Source organism: Balaenoptera borealis (genome assembly GCF_965194805.1).
Source record: "Balaenoptera borealis genome assembly, chromosome: 16".
NCBI classification, from domain to species: domain Eukaryota; kingdom Metazoa; phylum Chordata; class Mammalia; order Artiodactyla; family Balaenopteridae; genus Balaenoptera; species Balaenoptera borealis.
In genome coordinates, this window is record NC_138872.1 from 14,500,315 (window position 1) to 14,526,237 (window position 25,923).

The 25,923-nt window shown below is 48.8% G+C and overlaps 2 protein-coding genes and 2 pseudogenes across 10 annotated transcripts in view; all 4 read left to right on the forward strand.

The window, feature by feature from the left end:
• SLC13A3 (solute carrier family 13 member 3) overlaps positions 1 to 3,408 on the forward strand; it is a 94,850-nt gene extending 91,442 nt beyond the window's left edge. For 6 of the 7 annotated variants that reach the window (XM_082362825.1, XM_082362823.1, XM_082362826.1 and 3 more), the window contains one exon: positions 1,241 to 2,980. In XM_082362825.1, the coding sequence (XP_082218951.1) occupies positions 1,241 to 1,417 (177 nt within the window). In that variant the 3' untranslated portion in view covers positions 1,418 to 2,980. Of the gene's footprint in view, positions 1 to 1,240 lie in introns of all 7 variants that reach the window. The other variant, XM_082362828.1, reaches the window with a different exon arrangement.
• On the forward strand, positions 1,494 to 15,039 carry OCSTAMP (osteoclast stimulatory transmembrane protein; the record flags this gene model as incomplete). The annotated part of the gene is given in 7 exon segments (XM_082362337.1): positions 1,494 to 1,539; positions 2,231 to 2,301; positions 10,480 to 11,610; positions 14,158 to 14,515; positions 14,518 to 14,576; positions 14,579 to 14,659; positions 14,662 to 15,039. Coding segments are annotated over 7 exon segments (1,872 nt in total). The 3' UTR covers positions 14,788 to 15,039.
• Positions 15,040 to 15,076: 37 nt separating this feature from the next.
• LOC309614449 (thyrotropin-releasing hormone receptor-like) lies at positions 15,077 to 21,824 on the forward strand (annotated as a pseudogene). Its single transcript has 2 exons — positions 15,077 to 18,365; positions 21,397 to 21,824. The product of its transcript is annotated as a thyrotropin-releasing hormone receptor-like (transcript).
• Positions 21,825 to 24,925: 3,101 nt separating this feature from the next.
• Positions 24,926 to 25,923, forward strand: part of LOC309614450 (methylsterol monooxygenase 1 pseudogene) — a 60,576-nt pseudogene continuing 59,578 nt past the window's right edge. Inside the window, exon 1 of the transcript XR_014249781.1 lies at positions 24,926 to 25,269. The product of XR_014249781.1 is annotated as a methylsterol monooxygenase 1 pseudogene (transcript). The remainder of the gene's footprint in view (positions 25,270 to 25,923) is intronic.

A 25,923-nucleotide genomic window follows, 5' to 3' on the forward strand; every position in this document is an offset into this window, starting at 1 on the left:
GGGTGGACACCAGAGGTGGCATGCAAGGCATCAAGGCAGGACTTGTGCTTCCCCCAACATCCCGCAATTTCTGAATAGGTCCTTCCGAGTGGGACCAGAAATATACCTTTTAGCAAACACTCTGAGATGATTCGTATGCTTAGGCAACTTCAGGAAGCACTGCCTCAGCGACTACTTTCCAAAGTTTGCTTCAGAGATGAGGGGCTTCCCCTCTCTCCGAGCACCGCCCTGTCTTCTGACTTGTTTGGCCAAGCGCTCTGTGCCCGGTGGCGGCGTCTCTAGGAGAGGAGCAGCGGACCACACCTGGGACTTAGGGCCGGGCCTCGGTGCCCAGCCTGCTGGAGAGGAGACAGAGGCCGAGGGTCGTGGCAGTGGCGGGGGACCTCCAGCTTTCAGCAGGGCTCTCCCCCAGGCTCTCCTGCTGAACCGGCTCCTGCCCCCTCCTCTGCCTGCTTCCTGCCGCCCTGCCCCCTCCACTGGCTGCCTGGGGTGTCCGCACCGTGGGTGCTCAGGGACCTAAGCTTCGGGGTCCTAAGCTGGTGCAGGTGAGAAGGGGGAATCTGCTTAACCAGTCCTCCACCCACGCAGGCTCTCCAGGCACAGAGACCCCAGCAGGACAAATGGAGACAGTGAGAGGCAGAAAGAGATCACAGAGCAAAGAGACAGCAGGGACCCAGGCAGACAGACGTTCATCCACCGTGGGTTCATTCACTGCACAGATATTTGCTGAGCGCATTCCATGTTCTGGGCGAGGGGTTGAGCAGCGTAGGGGAGACACAGGCCTGCCTCTAAGGAGGTTGCCTTCTATGAGGGAGACAGTAAATGAAAAGCAGAGGGTATGTTTACTGATCAAAGCAGATTATTTGCAGGTTGTGTGATCCTGGGTGAGCCAAATTCTCTGAGCCTCATTTTCCTCGTCTGTAAAATGGGAATAATGATGATGATGATGATGACAGCCCTCACAGGGGTGCTTTCAGGCTCTGTGACAGCTGCATGGCACAGTACCTGGCATCTAGAAACCGCTAAGTGAATGGGGACTTTTTCAGCTCCTTGAGGGTCAGCCTAAGGCGTGTAAAGATGGAAGGGTCTTGGGTGTCAACCAACCTGGGTTTGTGTCTGGCTCCATCACTTCCCAGCTGTGCAATCTTGGGGGAAGGACTTTCTGACTCTGAGCCTGGGCTTTTCCATCTGTATAATGGGCCTCAAGCAGGCCCCTCCCTCACTCTGGGCTCCGTTGCAGGCGCGGACGGGACTCCTGATGAACGTGATGGGCGTCCTGCTGCTCAGCTTGGCCATGAATACTTGGGCACAGACCATCTTCCAGCTGGGCACTTTCCCGGACTGGGCCAACCTCCACCTGACCAATGTCACAGCACTGCCATCCACCTTGGCCAATGACACATTTCAGACCCTCTGAGTCCCCCTCAGTTACTCTCTTTGGGCTGGGCCCTCCCAGAAGGTCTCGCCATCATCTGCTGCCAGGACCCTACAGGATGATCAAGCAATTCTTCTCTGTGATCCAGTATGCAGCAAGCAAGGGTGACTTCCAGTGGTCCACTTGGGTCCATAGTCTCGTTGTCTAGGATACCTTCTCCTCTGTCATGCAGTTGAGGGTGCAGCTACCTCCCAGATCTGCCACCTGAGCAACAAGCTCCTTTATCTCTGAGCTGTTCTGTGGTTAGGACGCAAGAAAGCCCAATTTCAGCAACAATAAGCAAATCTGGAATGGCGTTTGCCTTGAATAGGTAGGGTGGGAAGCACAACAAGCATCCCTCACTGACTACACGAGTTACCATCTGGAGAGACCATCTTGCCTTTAGGGATCACCTTCCTTCAAGAGACTTTGGGGCTGCTGTGTCCCAGTCCAGCTGTTCCAGCTGTCACAGCTGGTGTGTGCTCTGCTTGGTGGGGGCCAATTCTCTGCCAGTTATTCAAATATCACCCCTGCTGATACCCAGCAGCCAGGGGTATTTTCAATCCCTGGAGACAGGGGGAGGGACAGATGACATCCTGAGGACATGGAGATCGTGCAAAGCCTCCTTGCTGCTTCTCCGGGCTCCCGAGCACACAAGGGGAGTTCTAGACCTTTCTACCCAAGCTTATTAGGATTTTCCTGTTCAGTCTGATTCAGTGTGGCCACAGTTCCAGGGTCAGGCCAAGTCTGGGCCATGCCCTCTCACAGGTGACCCATGGCCCCTCCAGCCAGGCCCCTCCCGCACATGGCCCGCAGGGGCCTTCGTGGCTGCAGGCTTCTTCTTGTTCCAGGAGCTGGTCTTTACCTCCCCACCCCGACCCAAAGCGGTAAGCATGTTTGATTAGCAAAGGCCACATTTTTTAGGGGTGAGAGAAAAGTCAGAAGATAAATTGGGGCCTTGTAAAAGGTCAAATGTCTCAGGCAGGGAAACACCATAATCCTCTTCTACAGACAAGGACAACTTAAGACTTCCCCTGAGCCAGTGGCTGGTGGGGCCTGTCCTAGAGGATCTGACCCCTCCTCGCTTCAAGTAGGAACATCTCGGCATCCCCAGTGAATAGCACAGTTTGGACCCAGCGGGCGCTCAGGAAGTATCTGTGGAATCAGTAGGCAGGCATTAGCCCAGCATCAGAAAAGGCACCTGCTGAGGGGCCCAGAAAGCTCATCCCCAACTTCCTACGCCTCTGAGGGATGAGGTTCCCCAAGCAGCTCGGGCTGGGAAGCAGCACCCAGGGACTGAACTTGTTCTTGAAACAGCACAAGTGAGTCATGGATGTTCCCCTGGGAGCAGTGGGGAGGAGGGAGAATGGGTTCCCTGTCCTTCCCGTGGGGTTACTTCAAGATTTAGTCACAGTTACAGCCCCTTGGGGTGGGGCGTGCACTCCTATTGGATGGGGCAGTGGAGAAATTCATTCACAGAGAAACCCAAGGGGCTTATAACCAGATGAATCGTGATTTCAAATACTTCTGATTGAGAATTCTATAAAATAAAGAATGTTAATCAACCCTGGGCCTGGAGATTATTTGCCTTTGTGGCCATAAAAGAGCTTCAAAGCCCTAAATTCTGGAACTGGGGGTTTCACAGAATTGACCTCCCTGACCTCACTTCCTTACTGCTCTCCCCTCTCCACTCTACTCCAGCCACATACTCAAACTCTCCTGCCTCAGGGCCTTTGCACATGCTGTATCCATTACCTAGAACACTTTGCTCCTAAATATATGCTTGTTTCTCACTTTATTCAGGTCTCTGCTCAAATGTCACCTCCCCAGAGAAGCTTCCCTGACCATCAGGTCTAAAATATCACCCTCATTACTTTTTATACCCTTATCCTGCTATATTTTTCTCCTTAATATTTAGTCAGGACACTGTATTATTTATTTTCTTGTTTATTAACTTTCTCTCCCTCTAGAAAATAAACCTGTGAGAATACAAACTTTATTTTGTCCAGTGTTGTAACTCCAGTTCCTAGAACGGTTTCTGGCACAAAGTAGATGCTTAGTAAACATTTGATAAGTAAATCTATACCAGAATTTATGAGAAAGCAAACTCACTCTTCAATCTGGGGTCTGTTTGGCTCATTTCTTTATTCACTCATTCTTCCATTTATTCATTCAACAGTATTTATTTAGAATCTGTTACGTGCTAGTTCACTGTCCCTAGCCACATAGAACTTAGCCCAGGAGACAGGCAGTAGGCAGGTAAACAAATAGGTAAAGTGACTCCGGGTCATAACGTGGGCTAAGAAGAAAATGAAACTGGCCAATGTGAGAAACCTACTCAGAGGCTATGTTAGCCAGGGTGATCAGGGAGGACTTCTCTGAGGAGGCGGCCCTGGGCTGAGACCAGTAGGAGTCACCCATGTGCTCAAGGTGGTGTGGGAGGAAAGGAGATGGCAGGGGTGGTACAGAGTCATCAGAAATTTACCAAGGACTCATCTGGAATACACAAGGAATACCCAGAAGCCAGAAGAGACAAAAACAAAACACTTACCGGAGGCTGCATAACAAATCACCCCAAAGTTCAGGGCCTTAAAACACAACACATTTCTGCACTTGGTCAGAGTTCTGCAGGCCTGGTTTTGTCTCTGCTGTACATGGTGTGGCTGGGGCCACTCAGCTGGGGGTTTAGCTGGCGCTGGAAAGTCCATGATGGCTGTGGACCCTCCAGGGTCACGTGGCTTCTCCAGGAGTACAGCCTGGACCTCTGTACATGGCAGTGGGCTTCTCAGAAGGCAAAAGCAGAAGCTACAAGTCCCCTTAAGGCGTGGGCTTGGGAGTCCAAGAACGTTAATTCTGCCACATTCTATTGGTCAAAGCGGGTCACAGGGTTAGCCTGGTTCAAGGGGAGGGAAATAACTCCGCTCCTTGATGGGGGGAGTGTCATCCGCATACAGGGCAGAAGATGGCTAGTCACCAACTTTGGAAGCCTTCCACCATAACACCCAAGAGAAAACTGGGTGAAAGTTACGAATATGCCGTTCTAAAAAGGGATATGTAAGTGGCCAGCGGGTTTATAAAGAGATGCTCAGACCACTTGTAATCAGGTAAGTGCAAGTTAAACCAAGGTTCAACAACATGCCAATCAGACTGGCAAAAACTAGAAAAGTGGACAGTGAGTGATGGTGAAATGGGAGGACACGGAAACCCTTGTTTTCTGTTGGCGAGACAACAAAGTATTACCATCAGCCTGGCAAGCAACTTGGCGGTAATCGGGGATTCATTGTCTGCATTCCCTATGGCCCATCCTGTTCTTGGGCTTCTATCCCAGCAAAATTATCGCATGGGTCCCTAAGGAGACAATGTAGGAGGATATTCATGCCACAGTTGTTTGAGGTACCAAGGAGCTGGAGGCCACCAAGGTGACCATCACTGGGGAAGAGGGGCATTTAAATAAAACATGGAGCAAGCACACCGTGGAAACATGGCCACAAGCAGACGTGATGAAATGTGGAGTGATAGCATGGACACGGACAGACTCCGGCACAAACGTCAAATAGAACTGCAGGATCATGTGGGCAGAGGAATGGAAGCTGTGATGGTAAATGAGGGAAAAAGGTGAGTAAAAGTCATTGAGTGAGGAGTTCAGTAAGCCGCATTGGACAGCTGGCTCCACCCATAACATCTGTATGACCTTAAGCAGGCCCTTTACTGTTTGGACTTTGGTTTCCCCATCTGAGAGAGGAGGGTCTAGTTACAAGGTGTGGGCAGGTGGTCACTTATGGAAACCACAAGAGAAAGCATAGACCCTGGTGGTGAGAGGGAGGTCTAGTCATGGAGAAGCACCTCTCAGCCCGGGGTCTGCGGGACAGCTGCTGACCTGGAGCTGGCAACTTTAGTCCAGGGACACATCCAGCCCTTGATGACTTCACAGGGAGGTAGCTGCCCTGGATCTTTCTCCCCTCTCTCTCTCTCAGCTCTCCTGCTGGGGTTCCCCAATGGGCAAACACAGCTGTATTGGTGAGGGTTCTCCAGAGAAACAGAACCAACAAGATGTGTACGTATGGAAAGAGTTGCAGTTCAAGCCCAAAGGCAGCCTGCTAGCAGAATTCCCTCTTGCTCAGGCGAAGTCAGCCTTTTGTTCTATTCAGGCCTTCAAATGATTAAACGAGGCCCACCACATTATGAAGAGCAACCTGCCTTATTAAAACTCCATTGATTTAAATGTAAATCTCATCTGGAAACACCCTCACAGAAAGATCCAGAATAATGTTTGATCAAATATCTGGATACCGTGACCCAACCAAGTTGACACATAAAATTAACCGTCATACCAACAGAAGCCAGAATGTAAGAGAGTCCTTTGATGCAGCCAATCCAGGTCCTCCTTTATAATTTTTTGTATTAATTACATGTTAGAAGGATAATATTTTGGATGTATTAGGTTGAATAAAATATTTTATTAAAATTATTTTCACTTTTATAATGTGACCACTAGAAATTTAAAAACTTTCTATGTGACTCACACCATTTCTCTAAGAGAGCACTGCCTGTTTGATAAGACTCTAGCCACCTCTCCACATTCTGAAGCCAACTGGATGGTGGCAACATTCTACCCCCACAAGCTGTAAAATTCAATGACTCTAATATTCTATGGACCTCTGATTATGATTCTAGATCTGAAGACTTACCACTTCCTCTTCATGTTCTGTCTTATGGCTCTGAATCCTCCACCCAGAATTCCCCTCAACAAAACTCATTCTATTTTTGATGATTCAGACACTCCTTCCGGATGTTGTGGGCTTAGGCTCAGGCCAGCCTTATATAGGCAGAAGTGACTGCCTGTATGTGCTGAGAAAAGCCAAAAATATCTTCTGCCCTTTCCCTCCCTATGCTCACATCCTCCCAGATCTTATGCATCCACTAGAGGCCCTGGGGAAATGACCAACATGTTCCTTAACCAATCAGCTCCCTCGTGCCAGTGCAGTAACTAGGCAAATGCCAGTGTTTTCCAGGACTTTTCCCTCCAACCAGCACAATGCCCTGAAGTTTCCTGTGTGATGGGACCTAGGCCATGGGATCTGGTCCAGTGGGCATCATAGAGGCCTGTACGATCTGGTCTGAGAAACCTGGGGCTCACTCAGGCCAAGCTATCAGTCCAGGTTGGAAAGAGCTGGCCTGGAGCATTTACATATTGTTTACTGGGCACTGAACATACATTATCACATTGAATTCTCAACCTTAAGAAGCACGTACTAGTATTCTCCTCATTATAGCAGAGTACATCCAAGTTCAGAGAGGGACAGTGTCTTTCCCAAGGTCACACAGCACAGTAAGTGGCATAGCTGGCATTTGAGTGAAGGTCTGCCACCTCCACCCCAGGGACCCTGCAGATCAGAGGAACAGCTAGACAGCTCCCTGCATCAGTCCTACTGAGGCCTCTGTCAGAACTTGTAAACTGGTGGCCTTCATGCTGGCTTTGGCTCACAGACCTACCAAGATTGGCCTGCAAAATGGTATTTCATTTTTTAAAAATACTGGCTTTGGAAGCTTGGAGACTTCTACATAAAATTGGGAATGACTGGCATCTTTGGAAAAACTGGCCACCCTGGTAATGTTGGGCCTCATTTTCGAGGGGCTTCAACCCTTAGCTGGAGCGGAGTAGAAGCTACCCTTTTCGTAGGGCCTCCACATGGCAGTTCACCGCTGTTTCCACCTGGCCCGCTGCTCCTTACCTTAGGTGGCCACTGCAGGTGCCTGCATTTCCTGCTCTTGGTCTACTCTGTGTGCCCAGTTCTTTGCAGACTTGACAGTGGCCTGGCTTCCTAGAGGGGCTTGTGATCCAGGAAGGGTGTTAAGCCCTCTGAGAACTACAGGTGTCTCATCCAATTGTGTGACTATGAGAATGCCACTTCCCTTATCTGGGCCATGGGACACGCTCCTTCAGGCCTGAGCAAGTGACCCAGGCAATGTCCTTAGAAAGGAAATGACAGGGAGTCTGGAATACTGCCTAACTGTGCCCCCCGCCCCAGTCCATCCTGTAGGGTGGGGGGCTGGGGGCTCAGGAGAGACCTCCTGGCGGAGGTGGTCCTGCTGGCAGTGATGGGGCACAGAGACACTGGAGTGTAGGGGGGAGGAGGGTCTGCTTTCCAGGAAGGGACTGGCTTTCAGAACAGCCCAGAAGCACACCTGCAGGGCAGTGACTGCGGCAGAGCCCACAAACAGAGAATTCACATTCACTGAGTGTCTGCTCTTGGCAGTGCCAGATGCATCCCAAGGTCAACATGAATCTTGTGAATTCTTCCCTCCCCACCAGTAGGGCCCAGTGGCTGACCAGTAAACTCTGGAGGAAGGATGCTGACTATAAATCGTGGCTCTACCCGTTACTAACTGAGCGGCTGGGTTAAGGGACTTAAGTCTCTGGAGCCCAGTTTTCTGAACTGAAGAATGGAAATAACAGTCCCCGCCACAAAGGGTTGTTGGAAAAAAAAGATTCAGTGAACGCTAATAGAAGCTATATAGCAGCGTGCCTGATACTTAACAAGTGCTCGATAAATGTTAACTGTTCTTATCAATACGCTCTTTTAAGAGGAGAAAACTGAGACAGAGAGGCAAGATCACCTGCCCAAGGTCACACAGCTAGGGAGGGACAGAACTGTGATTGGAAGCCAGGTCCATGTTGGGATAAAGACAGGAAGGGAACTGAGAGGGAGACCAGAGTCCCTGATGATTGGAAAGAGTCATAGCAGAGGCCCAATTGTCTCCTGTGGGTTTCCACCCCCTAAGAGTTAGGGATCAGGCTCTTCTGGGGGCACATAACTATGCAGGGGGAGGGAACATGAAGCCGAGCTGAATTCTAGCCCCAGCACTACCGCTAATGAGCTGTATGGCTTCTCTGAGCCTCAGTTTCTTCCTCTGTAAAATGGGACTAATTCTACCTTCCTGCTATCAGGATTAGAGACTTGGAAAAGGCCTTTTCTCTCCTCCCACACCTTCCACTGGCTCCTGCCTGCCGGAAGAGGATGAGTCAGCTTGCCCAACCCCCTGGGAGGTGGGCCCAGGCAGCGCGGGACAAGGCCACCAGAGGCACTTAATTCAGGGCAGAAAAGCAGAAGTGATAATTCTGGTCACTTCTGGAGGACGGAATTCCCCCCACTTCCTCTCCACTTACCTTCGCTGCCTGAGCCTGCCTGCCCAGATCCGCTGCTGTTCAGGAAGCATGAGGGCCCCCCGGGAGATAGCTGAGCATCTCATCAGGACCGGGTAGGTCTGGGGACTTGGACACTGGGGGCCACAGGCAAGAAAACAGTCAGTGGTCAGGCCTGATGGGTATGAGCTAGGTCTCAGTCTCTGCCATTCCCTGGCTGTGTGACCTTGGGTAAATCCTCACCTCTTTGAGCCTCAGTTTCCCCATCTGTGAAATGGGAGTAATAATAATGTCTACGAGACTGTTGTGAGAATTGAATGAGAAAACGCATGCTTAGGGCTTGCCATTGTGCTCGGCTCAGAGTAAGCACCCAACGAATGGCAGCTGGTTCCTTAGCATTTACAACATTCAGCACAGACCTTGCACCCAGTATGACTTAGAATTGGTTTTCCATTCCGATATCATTCAAATTATTAGCTATCATTTTAACAGCTACCATGTTTCAAATATGAATTATACAGTAGAAAGGAGTTTAGTCCCAAATTAAAATGTCAGCGGGACCGGGAAGACCATAATTCATCACCTCTAACCTCAAGTGGGTCCTCAATGCCGCCCAGCATGTACATAACTTCCCTAGTTCATTTACTCTCCCACTTTCCTGGCCACCTATGTTATACCTTCTTCTTCACCTTCAAATTTCCATCGTCTCCTCTAGCATCCTCACCATCAGTGCTGACCTGCCCTTGTCCAGGTCACCAGTGACTTCCACGTGGCTAAATCCAATGGTCATTGCTCAGCTCCCATCTTTCTTGACCCATCAGCAGCACTTGACACATTTGCTCACTCCCTTCTTCTTGAAACATTTCATTGACTTGGCTTCCCAAGCTCCACAGTACCTGGTTTCTTGGTATCCTGTGCTGGTTCCTCCTCACCTCCCAGCCCATGAACCCCGGAGTGCCACTAGGCTCTGTCCTCCGAGCTCTCTCCTTCCCGTCAACACACTGTCTTAAGGAATCTCATCTACCCCACGGCTTTAAATACCGTCTATCAATCCACAACTCCCAGCTTTATATCTCCAGCCCACTCTCTCCTCTGAATTCCAGATTGTTTCCAATCACACATTCAGCAGCTCTGCCAAATGGCAAAATTGGCACCTCAAATTTCTGACTGCCAGCTGAATTCTTCCTCTCCCCCCTCCACTCAAACCTGTTTCAACCACAGATTTCCCATCTCAGGAAACAACACCTCAGTGCTTTCAGCTGCTCAGACACAAAACTTCATTGTCATCCTGAACCCCCCTCTTTCTCTCACACTCACAACCAATCAGTCTGCCAATCGTGTTGGCTCTTCCAGCAAAATGTATCCAGAGCCCAACCTCTTCTTACTATTCCTCTGCTCTCACTCTTCCATGGAAGCTCTATGAGGCCAGGAATTCTCCTCTGTTTTATCCATTCCTGTTTCTCCAATGGTTAGCACATAGTAGTTACTTAATAAATATTTGTTGAATGAATAAATAAGAGTACAATAGAGGAGAAAAGTTCCTCAGAGATCAACTGGTCCACTCTTCCCATCCTCTAAATTATAGAGGAGACAATGAGATCCATAAAGAAGGAGTGTCCAGGGTCACACTGAGCTGACCAAGACTATGAATTCAAGTGAAAAAGCATCTCTCCCCATTTCTCTCTCATCCTCTTTCTTTCATTTGTGCTTCTCTCTCCATGACTCTTTCATTCCCTTGCACCAGTTGCCCTCACAAGACACAAGCAGTCCAGGTATTCATCCTCTCATCCTCAGGAACTGCATGGAAACTAGTTCTTCCCTGACAACTCAGTGAGAATAATCCTGGGGAAGGCTCTGATTGGCTCAGCTTAGGTCATGTGGGTTTGGGGTGGGTTACTCTGATTGACCCACCTGGGAGGAGTGCCCACCACTGTGGCTAAAGGGGTGGAACCTGTTGGCAGTTGACGAGTTTGTAGGGCAGGGGCATTGGGCAGACACACAATGCCCCAACCCTCCTGATAGAGGCTCCCCCTATTTCCTTGTGTGCAGGTGGAGATTCTGGTACCTGGGGCTCCACAAGGCCCTTGCCCTGCTGCAGGCCGCCTGGGTTGCCTTCTCCCAGCCTGTCCCAGCCAGCTGTGGCCAGCTGCTGACCCAGCTCCTCCTGTGCGGTTCCCTGGCCATTGCTGCCGCGGGTCTGACTTACCATGGGCTGGTGTCCCTGCTGCTTTATCCTCTAGGGCCCTCGGCCATGGTGGCCACTGTCTGTGGCCTCCTGGCCTTCCTGGGCCTGGGCCTGGTGCCCCCCGCCCGCTGTCTGTTTGCACTCAGCGTGCCCACCCTGGGCACAGAGCAGGGCCGCCGCCTGCTCCTATCCTGGAGTACCGTCACCCTGGCCATTGTCGTGGTGCCCAACATCTTGGCCAACATGCACGCAGCTGGGCAGGTGCTGAGGTGCGTCACGGAGGGCTCCCTGGAGAGTCTGCTCAACACCACTCACCAGCTGCACAGAGCAGCCCAGGCTCTGGGCCCTGACGGCCAGGCAGGCAGCCAGGGCCTGACGCTCCAGGCCCAGGGCAATGGCTCCGCCTTCCGGCTCCACATGTTCAGGGTCACTCAGCAGGTCCTGGAGGACTTCTCCGGCCTGGAGTCCTTGGCCCAAGTGGCAGCACTGGGGACCCAGCGGGCAGTCACGGGGCTCTTTATGCTGGGCCTCCTGGTGGATTCAGCCTGGTACCTCCATCGATACCTGACTGACCTGCAGTTTGATAACATCTATGCTACCTGGCAGCTGGCTCAGCAGCTGGCAGAGGTCGGGGCCACACACCTGGTGGCCTCCCCACCAGCCTGGCTGCTCTGGGCGGCCCGGCCAAGGCTGTCCCAGCGGGAGCTGCTGCGTTGTCTCCTAAGGCTGGGGCTGCTCACCCTACTCCTGATGGCCACAGCTGTGACAGTGGCCATGGACCACGTGGCCTTTCTCCTGGCGCGGGCAGCCGTGGGCTGGGCTCAGGAGCTTCCCACTGTGCCCGTCACGCTCACCGTCAAATATGATGTAAGTGCCGTGACAGGAAGGTGGGCATAGAGTCATTTCCTTGGGGGAAAGGATAGGGTTTGTTAAACCCTTGACTCAAAATTGAATTTTACTTGCCTTCAAGTCATGGTCCTTGGATACGCTGTGGGATCCAGGGGCTTTGGCGGATGAACCAGGTAATTCTCACAACAGCCTGAGGCAGTGGGTTCTGTTTTCACCCCTTATCGCAGATGAGGATACCGACACCCAGAGATATTAAAATAATTTGCCCCCCAAGGCCACTCTTCACACGCCGCAGCATATCCCAGCCTCATTTTGCTCACTTGTACAAACTGGATCGATCCTCCTTACCCTACAAGGTTACTGTGAGTCTTAAAATGTGGTAGTCTCTAGAAGTACCTAGTCGGCTCCATGCCACATAGGAGATGTTTAATAAATAGTGACTATTATTAATAGCTCACATCTGTAGATAACAGACTGGAGGAAGCCTTAGTAACAGCCAATCCTGCCAGCTTCCTGTTTTTATAAATTGAGTTTTATTGGACTCAAATTAGCCATGACTTTGTTTACATATTGTCTATGGCTGCTCTACAAAGTTGAATCATTGCAACAGGGATTGTATGGCCTGCAAAGCCTAAAATATTTACTATTTTAATGGTAATATGTATTTACCATCTATTTACTGTTAGAAAAATTTATGATCTCATCAAGTTTTGTGATTTTTAATCTTTTCTTTGGCCACAAATCTTTTTCTTTTTAATGGTGAGATCTCACACAAAAGTCCATTGTGTAAAACATGCCAAAGTGTCAGACCCTGAGTTAATAATATTAATAACTAATATTTGCTGAGTACTTATTATGTATCTACTAGGAAAGTGTTCTTCAAACTGCATAAAATCAATTTAATCAATTTAGGGGGTCATGGTCACTGTGTTTTTTTTAACGGATAGAATAGACTAGAAATGTATTTCAGAGTATACCATAGGTGATAGGGGATGTATTGTTCTATGAAAATTTTCTTCAGAAAATGCATTTCTTACTGTCAGTCACAGTAAAGAAACATGTCAGGCAATGTGCTAAGTGTGTTACCTGATTTTCTGTATTTCATCAAATCTAAGATGCCGTTCTCGGCAAGTCACATCATCATTCTATGCACCATTAGATAAGAAAAGGCTGCCACTTAAACCATGACACAATGCCTTCTTATCATTAGAATGTTAATTCATATAAAACAGTTCACTGATCATTTAACATAGATTTATTTTATCATCTTTCTCACGGATAACAAGACAAATAGTGAAGCAATTTTGTGAAGCTTTTCCTGAAACCTCCTCCCATTCAAGCTGTCAGTGTCTGGTTTTTCACCTGATACTGTTCTCTGTGCCTTCGAGACAGAGCACTGGTGATGCTCCACTGTGTTTCCCAGCATTTTCTTCCAGACTGTGGACACTCAGTCCACAAGTTTTGCTGCTGGCACCCTCTGACCAGAAAGCATGTTACCAGTCATATTGATTTGAAGACACACCTTCATCGCAAAGATGTGAAAATGTGGAAAAAAAAAAAAAGAATCCCAGAACTGATGAAATAAAATAGTTCATTTAATTGCCACTGTGATCCTGTAAGAAAGACAGGAATTAGCATCACCGCTGATTTACCGATGGAGACACCGGGGCTCAGAGAAGTTAGTGAACTTGCCCCAATTCATCCAGCCTGTACGTGCAGAACCAGGGCTGCACTGTGTCTTTGGTGGGCCCTAGACAGGTTTACTTCTGCGGACACCTTTCTCCAGAAAAAATACTAATGATGGCATTGGTATAATGACAAATATATTAATAGTATATGGTAAAACATATTCTTCAACTTAAAAGTTTGGTTTTTAATTCTCATTTTAAAAGAAAATAAAACATTTTCGTAGGCCCCTAAAAGTACTGTGGGTCCCCAGCGCTGTGCTTTATGGGGAAGATGTCCGTGGGCAGAGCCAGGATCCAATCCAAGAAGTCCGTCGCCGAAGTTCAAACGGTTAACCTCTGACCTCCCTGCTTCTCTAGACCCCATCCTTCTTGTTCCAACATGCCCCATGGAAACTGTAGGGCCTAATACTTAGGAGCAGGATATTGGGACCCACCCTGGCTGGGACTGACCGCTGGGTGGGCTGCATGTAACCCATGGTGTGACCATAGGTTCCCATCTTTTAAATGAGGCTCTTCATGGACTCAACTTCATAAAATTGTGCTTATTTGATGGCTAGAACATCTGAAGTTTCACTAAGGGCTCAGAAAAGAGTAAATGCCCTTAAGCATGAATTGGTTTTCTCTAAAGTGTTCTCTGCAAAGAGAGTAAGAACAATATAAATAGCATTTGTATGGTGTTTTTCATTCCGCAAAAAGCCTGTTTCAGATTCCTGATCTCAGTTGACCCTCCTCAAGATGGTCAGATTTTGCGCCCATTTTGCAGATGAGGACAGGGAAAGTTGGACCCGTCCAGACCCACGAGCATCCGGATGTGGTGGGGGGCAGGGAATGGCTGGGGTGTCTGTCTGTTGACTCGGCCTTTTTCTCCTTTTTGAAGGCTGCATACACCATCCTGGGCTTCATCCCTTTCCTCTTCAACCAGCCGCCTCCGGAGAGCCCCTTCCTCTCTGCCCACAGCTCCTTCCAATGGGAGCTGCGCTTCATCGCCCCTGGCTGCCCGCTGCTGCCTGCCCGGCGCCCGCACACAGCCGCCCCCCTGGCTGCAGGCGCCCTGCAGCTGGTCGCTTGCTCCACAGTCCTCCTGGAGACCTACGCCCGCCGCCTGAGGCACAGCATCGCTGCCTCCTTCTTCACCACCCAGGAGGCAAGGAGGGTCCGCCACCTTCATGCCCGGCTCCAGCGAAGATATGACAGGCACCGAGGCCAGCAGCTGGCCCCGGGCACTCCATCCTGCTCCTGAAACCCAGGCCGGGCAGCAAGCGCCTAGAATGGCTAGACAGACCTGCTGGATACCTGGAAGGACAGAGAGCAGTGGCACCGAGAGGAAAACGCTTTGGAGTTGCCCAGACCTGAGTGGTAACCTTGGCCCTTCTGCTGCCTCCCCTGTGTGACCTTGGGTAGGTCGCTTCACCTCTCTGAGCCTTGGTTTCTAGATCTGCATAAGGACTGCATAACAACAATTAATGTGACCTACTTTGCACACGGGAATGTGTTAAGGGCGGAATGAGATATTGGGCAGGAAAGGCCTCGATAAACAGAAAAGGACGATGCAAAGTGAAGACAAGGTTCCTCCGGCCGGTGCCAGGTGTCTGTCCAGGCTCCCATCTGCATCGGCTGCTGTACCTGGTAGATGGAGACTTTGCACCCTGACTGTGTCTAAATGCCCCTGGAACTTATTTATATGTCTCTGAATCTTCTGAACTTATTTATAGTCATTAAAATTTTCTTGATTTTATAAATAAATGTATTTATTAAATTCTAGATTGTTATTAGATTGTTATTAGATTGTTATTAGATTGTTATTCCTTTGCTTCAAATTCCTTCAGGGGTTTCCCATCTAGGGTTGCCAGGTTTAGCAAATAAAAATACAGGACACCTGGTTCAATTTGAATTTCAGATAAACAACGAATATGGGTTTGGTATAAGTACGTCCCGAGGCTACTTATACGAAACCCATATTTGTTGTTTATCTGAAATTCAAATTGATGGGTAATCCGTATTTTATGGCAACTCCATCCCTATGGAAGTTACAATAAAATCACAACTCCTTACCCTGTGGACTTGGTATTCCCTGTTTTTCCCTCCAGGTCATTCTCTGCCTTTCTCTCACCTGCTCTCTTTCCCAGGAGTCTGACATTTGTGGTTCTATCACCCTGGTTCCCTTGAACTCTGACTCCTGGTTGGGCTCAGCCAATGGGAGGCACCGGCAGGTGATTTAAAGTGGGAAGGGAGAGCGAGGTCAGGCTGTTTATCCCTTCTGGGCGCTTACTTGGCAAAGGCCACGTTCCACACTCTGGGTGACCTCGCTCCCACTGCTACGGTTCCCCCTGAGTTCCAGAGAGGCACAGCTTCCATCTACCAGGTACAGGTCTCTGGGGGTGTCACTATCATTCCCTTAACCAAGTCCCCACCTCTATGCCTTCATTAAATTCTCTTTAGGGAATTCCCTGGCGGTCCAGTGGTTAAGACCCCGTGCTTCCACTGCAAGGGGCACAGGTTCAATCCCTGGTCAGGGAACTAAGATCCTGCATGCTGTAAGGCCAAAAGAAAAAAAAAAAAAAAAAAACTCTCTGTAGTTGTCCCTTTGAGAGCTCTTTCCTGGGTCACAAAACCTTGACTGAGCCAGCCTCTTCCTCCCTCGCTATGCCCTGGCCACATGGACTTAAGCTCCTCACAGGCTGGTTTGCACCTCGGGGCAATGCCCTTGCTATTCCCACATCCTGGAACACTCTTCCTTCAAGTCTCGGCATGGCCGGCTTCTTTGCATCATTTGGGCATTAGCTCAAATGTCACCTCCTCAGAGAAGCCTTCCCTGACTATTCTACCTAAAACTGTCCCATCCCACCTAGTTCTACTCTATCACCAGAGTCAGCAAGCTCCAATTTGTGGGCCAAATAGGGCCTGTTTCCGTGAATAGAGTTTTATTGGACCATTGCCACACTCATTAGTTTAAGTATTGTCTCTGACTTCTTTTGCTCTGATGGGAAATTTGAGTGGTTGAGACGTGGCCTAGAAAATCTGAAATATTTACTATCTGGCTCTTTAAATAAAATGTTTGCTGACCGCTGATCTATCATATTAAGTTGTTTTACCATCTTTATACATACCCTTATCAATATCCTTCATTCCATATGCATTTGTATGTTTAGCTGCCTCTTTTTTCTGTTTACTTGCTGGTGTGTTTCATGTCATCCCCACAAACATGTCAACTTCATGCTGTCTGGTCCTCCACAGTTTTCCTAGCATCTAAAGCAGAACCTAAGCCAGGGCTCAGTAACAATTAGTTGAACGGCCAGATATCTGGAGGTAGAATTGCACTCTCTCTGGTCTCGGCTCCTTCCTGAAGATTTTGGGCTTGCAGAAGGGAATAGTCAGGCGCTGGAAGCAGCCTGCATCGGGCCAAGTTTGTGGCCAAAGGGAAAGATACAAAGCACTAAGAAATACATCCCCTAGGGAGAGTGGGAGGGAGATGCATGAGGGAGGGGATATGGAGATATGTGTATACGTATGGCTGATTCACTATGTTATACAGCAGAAGCTAACACACCATTGTAGAACAATCATACTCCAGTAAAGATGTTGAAAAAAAAAAAAGGAAAGAAAAGAAATACACCCCCAGACAAGAGTTTCAACTTAAACAGCCAGTATGTTTGAGAGAATCACATCAGGCCCCAGGAAGCACATCAGCTTTGCCTCCTAAGGCCAGCTCCCTTGTACCACGCATGTGGTAGACAGAATAATGCCCCCCAAAGCTGTCCATACCCTAATCCCCAGAACCTGTGAATATGTCACCTGACATGGCCAAAGGGGTTTTGTGGATGTGATTAAGTCAAGAGTCTTCCCCAGTGAGGGTGGGATAGTGGAGGAACATATGAGTAGCCAGGGCGTGTGCCCTGGGACCTCAAACATGAAAACCATGAGGTGACACCATCCAACTCCAACCTGGAATTCAGCACCAGAGGCCTTGGACAGCTCCCCAACTTTATGTTAAGAGAAGGTTTCTTCCTGGACTTAAATTAAAGTTAATCTTCTAGGTCAGACTTGCTCTGCAAACCCAGTCTTATTTTTCCAGCTGATGCTGCCGTACTCTAACCCCAATAACTAGAGTAAAATTAATCTCTTTTGGGTCTTATTTTCTTATTGGACACCATCCCAAATTTTATTTATTTCTCCTCTGCATCAAAGTTAACTATAATGTTATTGCATAATGGTTATAAGCTTGGGCTCTAGCATCAGAGTGCCTGTGTTTAAATCACAGCTTTGCCACTTCCTGGTGGTGTGACACTGGGCAAGTTTTCTTCTTTAACTGTTCTGAGCCTTTATTTAATAAGTTCATTTAACAAATATTTATTGAGTTCCTCTCATATACAAGGCACTTGTCTGCGTATTGGGTATGTAGCTGTGATTCTTATGTAGCCTGCTTCTGTTGGGATAAGAAAGATAACAAATAAATATTCAACACCATGGTGGTGCTGGTGGTGGTCCGGAGCCGCCACATGGTCACACCCACCAACTGTTACCTGGTGAGTCTGGCCACCTCGGACCTGCTGGTGCTCCTGGCTTCTGAAGTGCCCACCGTGGCCGAGGCGGCATCCGCTTGGGTTTGGGTCTTCGGCCACGCAGGCTGCCTGGGCATCACCTACCTGCAGTACATGGGCATCAACGCGTCCAAGGTGGAGCGCTACCTCGCCACCTGCCATCCTCTGAGCGCCCAGGCTCTGTCCACCGCGGCACGGACCAAGCGCACTGCAGCGCGGGTGTGGCTGGGCACCGGCGCCTACGCACTCTGGCTCTTCCTGGTGGACACGCGCGAGACCGTGTGAGCCGACGGCGTACAGGAGCACGGCGGCTACCGCGTGTCACGCTCTCTACCCGCCTGTCTATTTCCCGGACTTTGCTCTCTTCTACGCGCTGCCCCTGGGCCTGGCCACCGTGTCCTATGCACTCATAGCACGTGTCCTCCTCGCGGGGCCGCTGCCTCCTGGTGACTGGGGACGATCGGGCTCTGTGCACCAGGGCGGCCCCGCTGGCCAAGGGCGCTTCTCCTCCCACGGCAGGAGGGGTGACCTCAACCCCTGAAAGCAGGTAGGGACGTCCCTCCTCATTCGGACCCCTGTACTGAGCCAGCAGCAGATTGGTGGATGGAAGCTTGGGCCCACCTAGAGTCAAGCTCAAGTTCAAGTCCAGATGGTGCCACTTACTCGGCTTGTTTTTTGGCGACATCACTTCTGAGCGTTTCTGAGACTCCATTGCCTCTCCTGTTGTATGAGGTAATGGCACAGAAATGGCATGATTCATTTAGAGTCAATGTCACAAACTAAATGCTAAATTCATCTCGGTTTGTTATTAAACTTCCTCAGCGAGTCCCTACACCGTAGCTGTTATTCTCTTTCTTCTACTGATGGGGAAAGTGAGGCTCAGAGAGGTGAAGTGACTTTCCCAAGACTATACTACGCCATCTGGCGCTAAAACTGCTCCAACGGGCCGGGACAGTCTGAAAGCCCAAGAGGATGGGTTCTGGGGAGATGGAGAGAAATTCAGCATTTATTGAGCACTTACTGTGTGCCTGATTCTCTGATGGTTCCTGATAGTACCCCTATTTGGGAGGTTTCATACCTATTTTTATGGACAAGGAAACAGGCTTAGAGGGGACAAGGGAGCGACAGAGGCGACACTGTAAGGGAACTGGGTGCAGGAACGCATGTGTCCAGGCTCCTCGTTTCCTCCACCCCCATTCCAGCAGTGCAGACTCCCAAGGGTTTTCTAGGAATGCAGGTGGGAGGAGCGCTGTCTGGGCCCAAATGGTCTTTATCTTCAGCCTTCCACCCCCACCCACAGCTCACGGGGGAGGCGGGAGGACACCTTGTCCTGGCTGAGTCACTCCTGAGGCAGGCAAGGACCACATGTGCCATGTCCCTGCCTCTCCAGTGGGCACACTGTTGCGGGCTCTTCCAGCTGCCCTCAAAAGCCCCTTAGGTCCATCCTGCTTGCAGCCACTTTAGGTCAAAGCAACTATTAGAGGGAAGGGGGCAGGGCACAGGCTGAGCAGGTTTGAAATATTGACTTTAGGTGCCAGACAAATGCACCTCCTGCCCTCCCACTGGCTTATTTACTAGTGTTTACCACTCTCAGGCTCAACCTGGAAGGACTGGGGTCAAACTCCTGCCTGCATGCTTTAGGTGAAACTTCTGGTGGTGAAAAGAGTATTCCAGACCTGGGTTCTGGCTCCTAGCTTTGCTAATGTCTTGCTGTGTGGCTTTGGGTAAGTCACTTCACCTTGCTGAGACTTGATTTCCTCCTCTGTAAAATGAGAACAATTATAGTGCTCATCTACCTCAACGGATGGTAGTAAATATTATAAATCTGGCATATAGTAAGTATTCAACATATGGTACCTATTATTGTTGTTTTATTGGGGCATTAATGTCTTTTTTCATACTGGGTGGGCTGTATCTATGGACCGAGTGTTCCTTTCATGCCTACGAGAGTCCTTGCAGAATGCAATGTACAATTCCAACAGGGAAGACGCATTAAAGTAAATCAGAAAGCCCAGTGCAAGGTGGAGAATAATAATAACAACAACAACAACAATTAACATTTGTTGGGTATTTGCTATGTGCCGGGCACTGGACTTAGTGCTTATACAAATTTACATTTTGAATTTTTATAACAACTCTATGATGTATGAACTGTTATCATCTCAGTTTGACACATGAGGAAACTGAGTCACAGAGAGGCTGCCCAAGGTTACAGAGCTGGTAAGTGACAGAACCAAGATTTGAACCCAGGCAACCTGGGTCCAGAGCCCACACACTGCCATCCAGCATTTATCACCCAAACGAACCTAAAATGGAATGGAACAGGATCTGAATTTGGTAAAATCACGAGTCAAGACCTACTAGGGAATTCCTACGATTTCACGGTTCCTGGAGAATATTATAGCACAGGAGTTTATTGCCTTAGCCAGAACCAAGCCTCTTAGGAAAGGAACTAAACTCAGGGACTCTGAGACATGATCATAAGCTGGAACATTCCAGACTAGCTTCTTCCTTGATGAGAAAGTTGTCTCTCCCGTATTCCCCAGAGCTGATTGAATGTATCCAGGGTTTTCTGGACAGAACCAGTGCCAGAACTATTTGGGCAATTTAAGCTCTAGTAAGTGAACTCTTGCCACCCACGTTTTGGTCTCTGAAGGGGTCACTGAGGACCCCGGGGGTAGGAGCACCTGTGAGCTGCTGTCCTCCCAGGTATTAAGGATGTCCGGCTCCACTGACAGATGTCCCCTTGTGGTGACTTCATTCCGGAATTTAGAAACTGTGCATCTTTTGAAACACCTTCCAGCGTGTACCACCTCTAGGAGGCTTTATTTAGTCTATGCTGTCAGGGAAGTGCTGGCTGAGATCTGAAGAGTTAGGAAGTGAAGAGGAGGGAGCAGGGAGAGGCATTACAGGCGGTCCAGGGCAAAGGCAGGAAGGAGCGTCAGGAGGGAGGGAGCAGGGTGAGTGAAAGAGCCGGAAGGGAGCATGTGGCTGGGAATGCTGGGGAGAGAGGGACATGTCTAAGGCCAAACAGCTGGTTCGTGGTGGAGCCAGGATTCTAACCCAGCTCTGCCCAGCTCTGAACCTCATGCTATTGCAATAGTAATAGTAGTAGAGGTTATGTTAGTAGTAGTAGCAGCAGCAGCAGTAAACCCACAGTAAACCCACATAAGCATCTACTACACGCCTGGCACTGTTCTACATTCTTTACTGGCATTAACTCCTTCACTCCTCACGTCCACCTATGATGAAGGCAGCACTGTGTCTCCATCTTATAGAAGAAGGAGCTGAGGCTCAGTGGATGAATGAATTTGCTTACAGTCTGTGGTAGCCCAGCCAAGGGCTTTGGAGGTAGATTGCAGCTGGGAGGTTTCCAAAAGCTTGAGCAGGGCAGGGAAGACTATATAATGGTTTTCTAGGTGGGGATGGAGTTGAAGGGAGAGCATGCATGAGGGCACAGCTTGGCAAGGCCCGGATACTCTTTGGGGTTACTCCTCCCACAAGCTCACGGAGAGACCCAGAACCCAGGGTTCTCCCTTGGCACCCATGCCTTTCTTTTTTCCTGTCTTACCCTGCAGGTCACCAAGATGCTGGCTGTGGTGGTCGTCCTTTTTGCTCTGCTGTGGTTGCCCTATCCCACCCTGGTGGTGGTGAATTCCTTCCTGAGCCCGCCCTGCCTCAACCTCGGCTTCCTTCTCTTCTGCTGCCTTTGTATCTATGTGAACAGCACAGTCAACTCCATCATCTATGCCCTCGTGTCCCAGAGCTGCCGGGAGGCTTTCCATGGACTATTTCGGTGCTGGCTGGCCGTGCCCCAGCTTCCGCCCCAGGAGGCCACCCCTGTTTACTACAGTGTCATCGAAGACTGTTCCCAGCACAGACTGGGCTCTTGGAAGGAACCAGGAAATGTGATGTCCAGGCAGGGAGGGGATCCTGGCACATCAGGGCAAGGCCCACCCTCTTGCCCCTGCTGAGGTGAAGGGGTCTCCATGCATTTGGGGAAACATGGCTATTGGAGGAGAGAGTGGTGTCCAGGGCTGTTCGGTAGAGGTGCACACGTTGTGCACTGCACAACCCTAGGGATCACCATTAACATTGCAGACAGCCTAGATTTGTATATTTAGTAAAACAGTTTCCCAGTTTAATAAATATACAAATCTAAGAGGTTGCCACAATTATTTATTATATGAACAAATGAATAGATAATGAATAAAAACTAACTTTAATCTTAATACTCAACACCCTTTGCTGAGATCTGGCTACCAGTGTGAGGTGTAGATTGTGACTTGTTGGGAGTTCTTTGTTGGCAACAGAAAGTATCTCTGGCTAATTAAATTAAAAAGGAATTGATTGGAGTTGGAAAGAACAATAACCAGGATAACCCCAGGGATCCACATAGCAGGAATTAATGGGCAGTGGCTTCATGGCATCTATATCAGAATGAATCAACCCCACCTAGGCCAGGAGAAGGATGGGCAATTTATTGGACTGTCATTCAATAGCTGCCATTGACTGTTGTATAGTTTGGGTACTGCTCCATTCCAGTGGGCACCACTCAGCAGTTTAAATGGATGGATCCTCTGAAGTTGTGCAGTGCATAGCCTATGTGAGTGTATATGGCAGACCTTAATGGGAATAGGGTGGTTCCTCAAAGGAAAGTTGAAGTGCTTGTTATCACAAAAAGGCAGTATGGATGTCAGAGGACCAAACAAAAACAAAAGCAAAAAAACTAACAACAATAGATATCCACCACAGAAGAGTCCACCCGGGTTCACCACAGCAGGACCCTTCTGCCAGGGCAGCAAAGTTCACCTATAGTCAACAGCCGCTGGCCCATGGTAATACTGTACATGTCTGTCTCTGTGTCCAAATTCTGCATGTTGCTTCCTCCCCCCCCCCTTTTTTTAGTAAAGACACAGTCATATCAGATTAAGGTCCACACTAATGACCACATCTTAACTTGATCATGAAAAGACCCTATTTCCAAATAAGGCCACATCGACGGGTACTGGGGGTTAAAACTTCAACATCTCTTAGGGGAACATGACGCCATCCTACAATCCTCCTGATAGCTCTATTAGAATAAAATTAATTATGACTTTATATTTTCTTTGTGATGTGTATGGATATCTCTCTTCTCAGTTATCTGGACAATATGACATAAGTGGGTCTTGCAAGGGTAGAAATCCCAGCATTGAATCTACGGCAGAGATAGTGAATCTCAGGCTGATTCCAGCATATAGGTGGTGCTCCAATAAACATCTGTTGAATGAATGGTTTAAAAAACAGAGGGGAAATTATTGCAAGAATAAGGGGGGAAACAGGGAAAGTGACAGGGGGATGGGGTCTGAGTTCTATAGCTTCCCAGGTCCCCAACTCCATGGCTCAATCTTGTTAGCACGGAGCTCAGGGACTGGTCCTCAGAGGTGATGAATCGGTCTGAATAGTCTAGCAGGAGGGGAGGGGAGCAATGGGAAAGGGGTGGGAGAGGAGGGGAAATGGCTGGAGGGAGGATGGGGAAGAGGCAGATCAGCAAGCAGATATTGACAATGCAATTTCCACTGTGGCCTCTTATCAATTTCTACTGATTAGACTTCAAGGACCCAGGTCCTTAACACTTAGTTACACAGTCATAGAAAACTAATACAAACACAAAGATCTTCACAATTTTTGCCCACTGCCATAAATGCTTTTTTTTTTTTTTTTTAGGAAGAGGATTATGAGGGTATTCTTAACTTACTAGTTGAATTTGAATTTCAAATGTATGCACGTGTGTGTGTGTAAAGGCAGAAAGAATAGAATACACACAGATCCTTACTGAGATAAGCACTGAAGAAAAGAAAATAAAAATATTACATAAATCAACACTTTTAGGTACAGGCTCATAGGTAAATTTTATCTTTGATGTTAAGTATTTTCCTTTTAAAAAATTTCCATAGTGCTGCAGTAACTTCTGCCTGTCCTCAAATCATTCCTTCTGCCATCTTGCCTTCTGTGTTAGTTAGCTAGGTCTGCAGTAACAAGGTACCGCAAACTGGGTGGCTTAAACAACAGAAATTTATTGTCTCACAGTTCCGGAGGCTAGAAGTCTGAAATCAACTTGTCGGCAGGGTTGATTCCTCCTGAGCGAAGTGAAGGAGATTCGCCAAGCCCTTCTCCTAGCTTCTTGTAGCCTCGGGCGTTCCTTGGCTTGTAGGTTTCATTCCCTCTGTGTCTTCACATCGTCTTTTTTTATTGGAGTATAATTGCTTTATAATGTTGTGTTAGTTTCTGCTGTACAGTGAAGTGAATCAGCTATATGTATACATATATCCCCTCCCTCTTGGACCTCTCTCCCCCCCAGTCCCACCCATCTAGGTCATCACAGAGCACCGAGCTGAGCTCCCTGTTACACGTGTTTTCCTTGGATATTCTTGCTGTCACCCAATCCTCCAGTCCTGCTCTTTCCAAGCCATAAGCTGGGCAAGCCATGCAATGCTCCCCACTGATAGATTTCCTTTCAGCATGAATTCTTGGATTAGAGAATGTTTGAATTCTACGTTTTCATACATTCAAAATATTTATATGGATTCACCAAAATAGGTGAAAGCTTTGTTGTGTTGGTTACGTTCTTCTGCGTGCTCCCCTATGAGATCCTGGATATATACTATAGAAGGCTTTCTCACATTTAAAATGTTCATTGGGTTTACTCCCCAGTGTGTGTTCTGATGCTGAGTGGGAAAAACAGGAGGAAGAATAAGGGACTATACACCTCTGGTGTTCCTAAGAGAAGTTTAGGAGAAAGATAAGGATTTGGGAATCATTAGCATTTTGGTGGACACTTCATAGTCTGTAATCTTCGCTTCTCATCTATAGTCTTCGGTGAAATTCATATGCACCTTTTCTTTTTGTATTAATGGTTCCTAGCAATCAACCAAGCTGAGTAAGGACAAGAGGCTCCTCTAAGGAGCACTCCGTTGTGGGCGGTGGCCGCGGTGCCTTATGGGGAATGTAGTCCGGAAAAGCGTCGACCGCCCTTTGGAAAACCTGGGAAGGACGGCCCGGCGGCCTCTTCTGCGCATGTGAGGCCTCGGCTCTCTACGTGGGCGCGTTTACGTGTTCTCCTCTAGGCTTTTCCCGCGGAGGGTCCTGCAGCCGCCGGGGTGCGCCGTTCCGTGGTCACCTGGGCCTGGTGAACTGGGAGCGAAGCGGGTGCACCCACAAGTTAAATGATTGGCGGGGAGCTCCGAGCCCTCGGGGGCTGGAGGGGAAGTGGCTGGGCGGAGCTGGCCTCGGTCCGCGGAGAGTGGGTGCGCGCTCTCCCCGCATCCCTCTCCAGGGAGGCCCGGAGCCGGGTTTCCCATGGTCCCAGAGAAAGGGAGCGAGGGCCGGGCTCCTGACCTGCAGGTCTCATGGCGGGCGCTCCCTGCAGCCATTCATTGCCTGAAGAAGGTGCTCTGTGAAGGTGCAAGGTTTGTACATCCAAATGGCTAAAATCTGATCCCCAAAGTTCCGCTGAGGCGCTTGGATCTGCAGCCTGCTGGGCTGGGTTGAAGAATACTGAAGGCCGTTAGGGAAGGGAAGGACTATTTATAGAAACAAATATGGTAATCATTATATTAGTTATTTTATACTAAGCATTTATTAGAAGAAAGATGTGAGCTTCAGTTGAAGAGAATGGCCAGGGTGTAGATATGACTGGAAAAGATTTCAGGGGGCTGGCGCTGGGGGGTGATGTCTGCAGCGCTGCAGGTTTTAAGAGCATGATGTTTGTGTCCAGACCAGGTGCTGCCACAGAACAGCACTGCATCCCAGGGCATGTTATTTCATCCTGTTTCCTCATCTGTAAAATGAGCCTAGGAATGATATTTGCCCCATAGGGTTGTTCTGAAGTAAAAAGCAAGCCCAGAATATAATACACCCTCGACAAGTATCCCTTGCAATCAGTGTTACAAAGATTTTTAGATATCTCCCTCAATCCTCCCAACCAGGCTGTGAAGTCGGCATTACTGCCCCCTTTCGGAGCACATTTTAAAACCTCATTTACAGAGAGCTAAAGTGATTTATTCTGTGGTGAATGAGTTGATTTTAAAATGAAGTCTGTTTTACTCCCAGTCTCATGATCT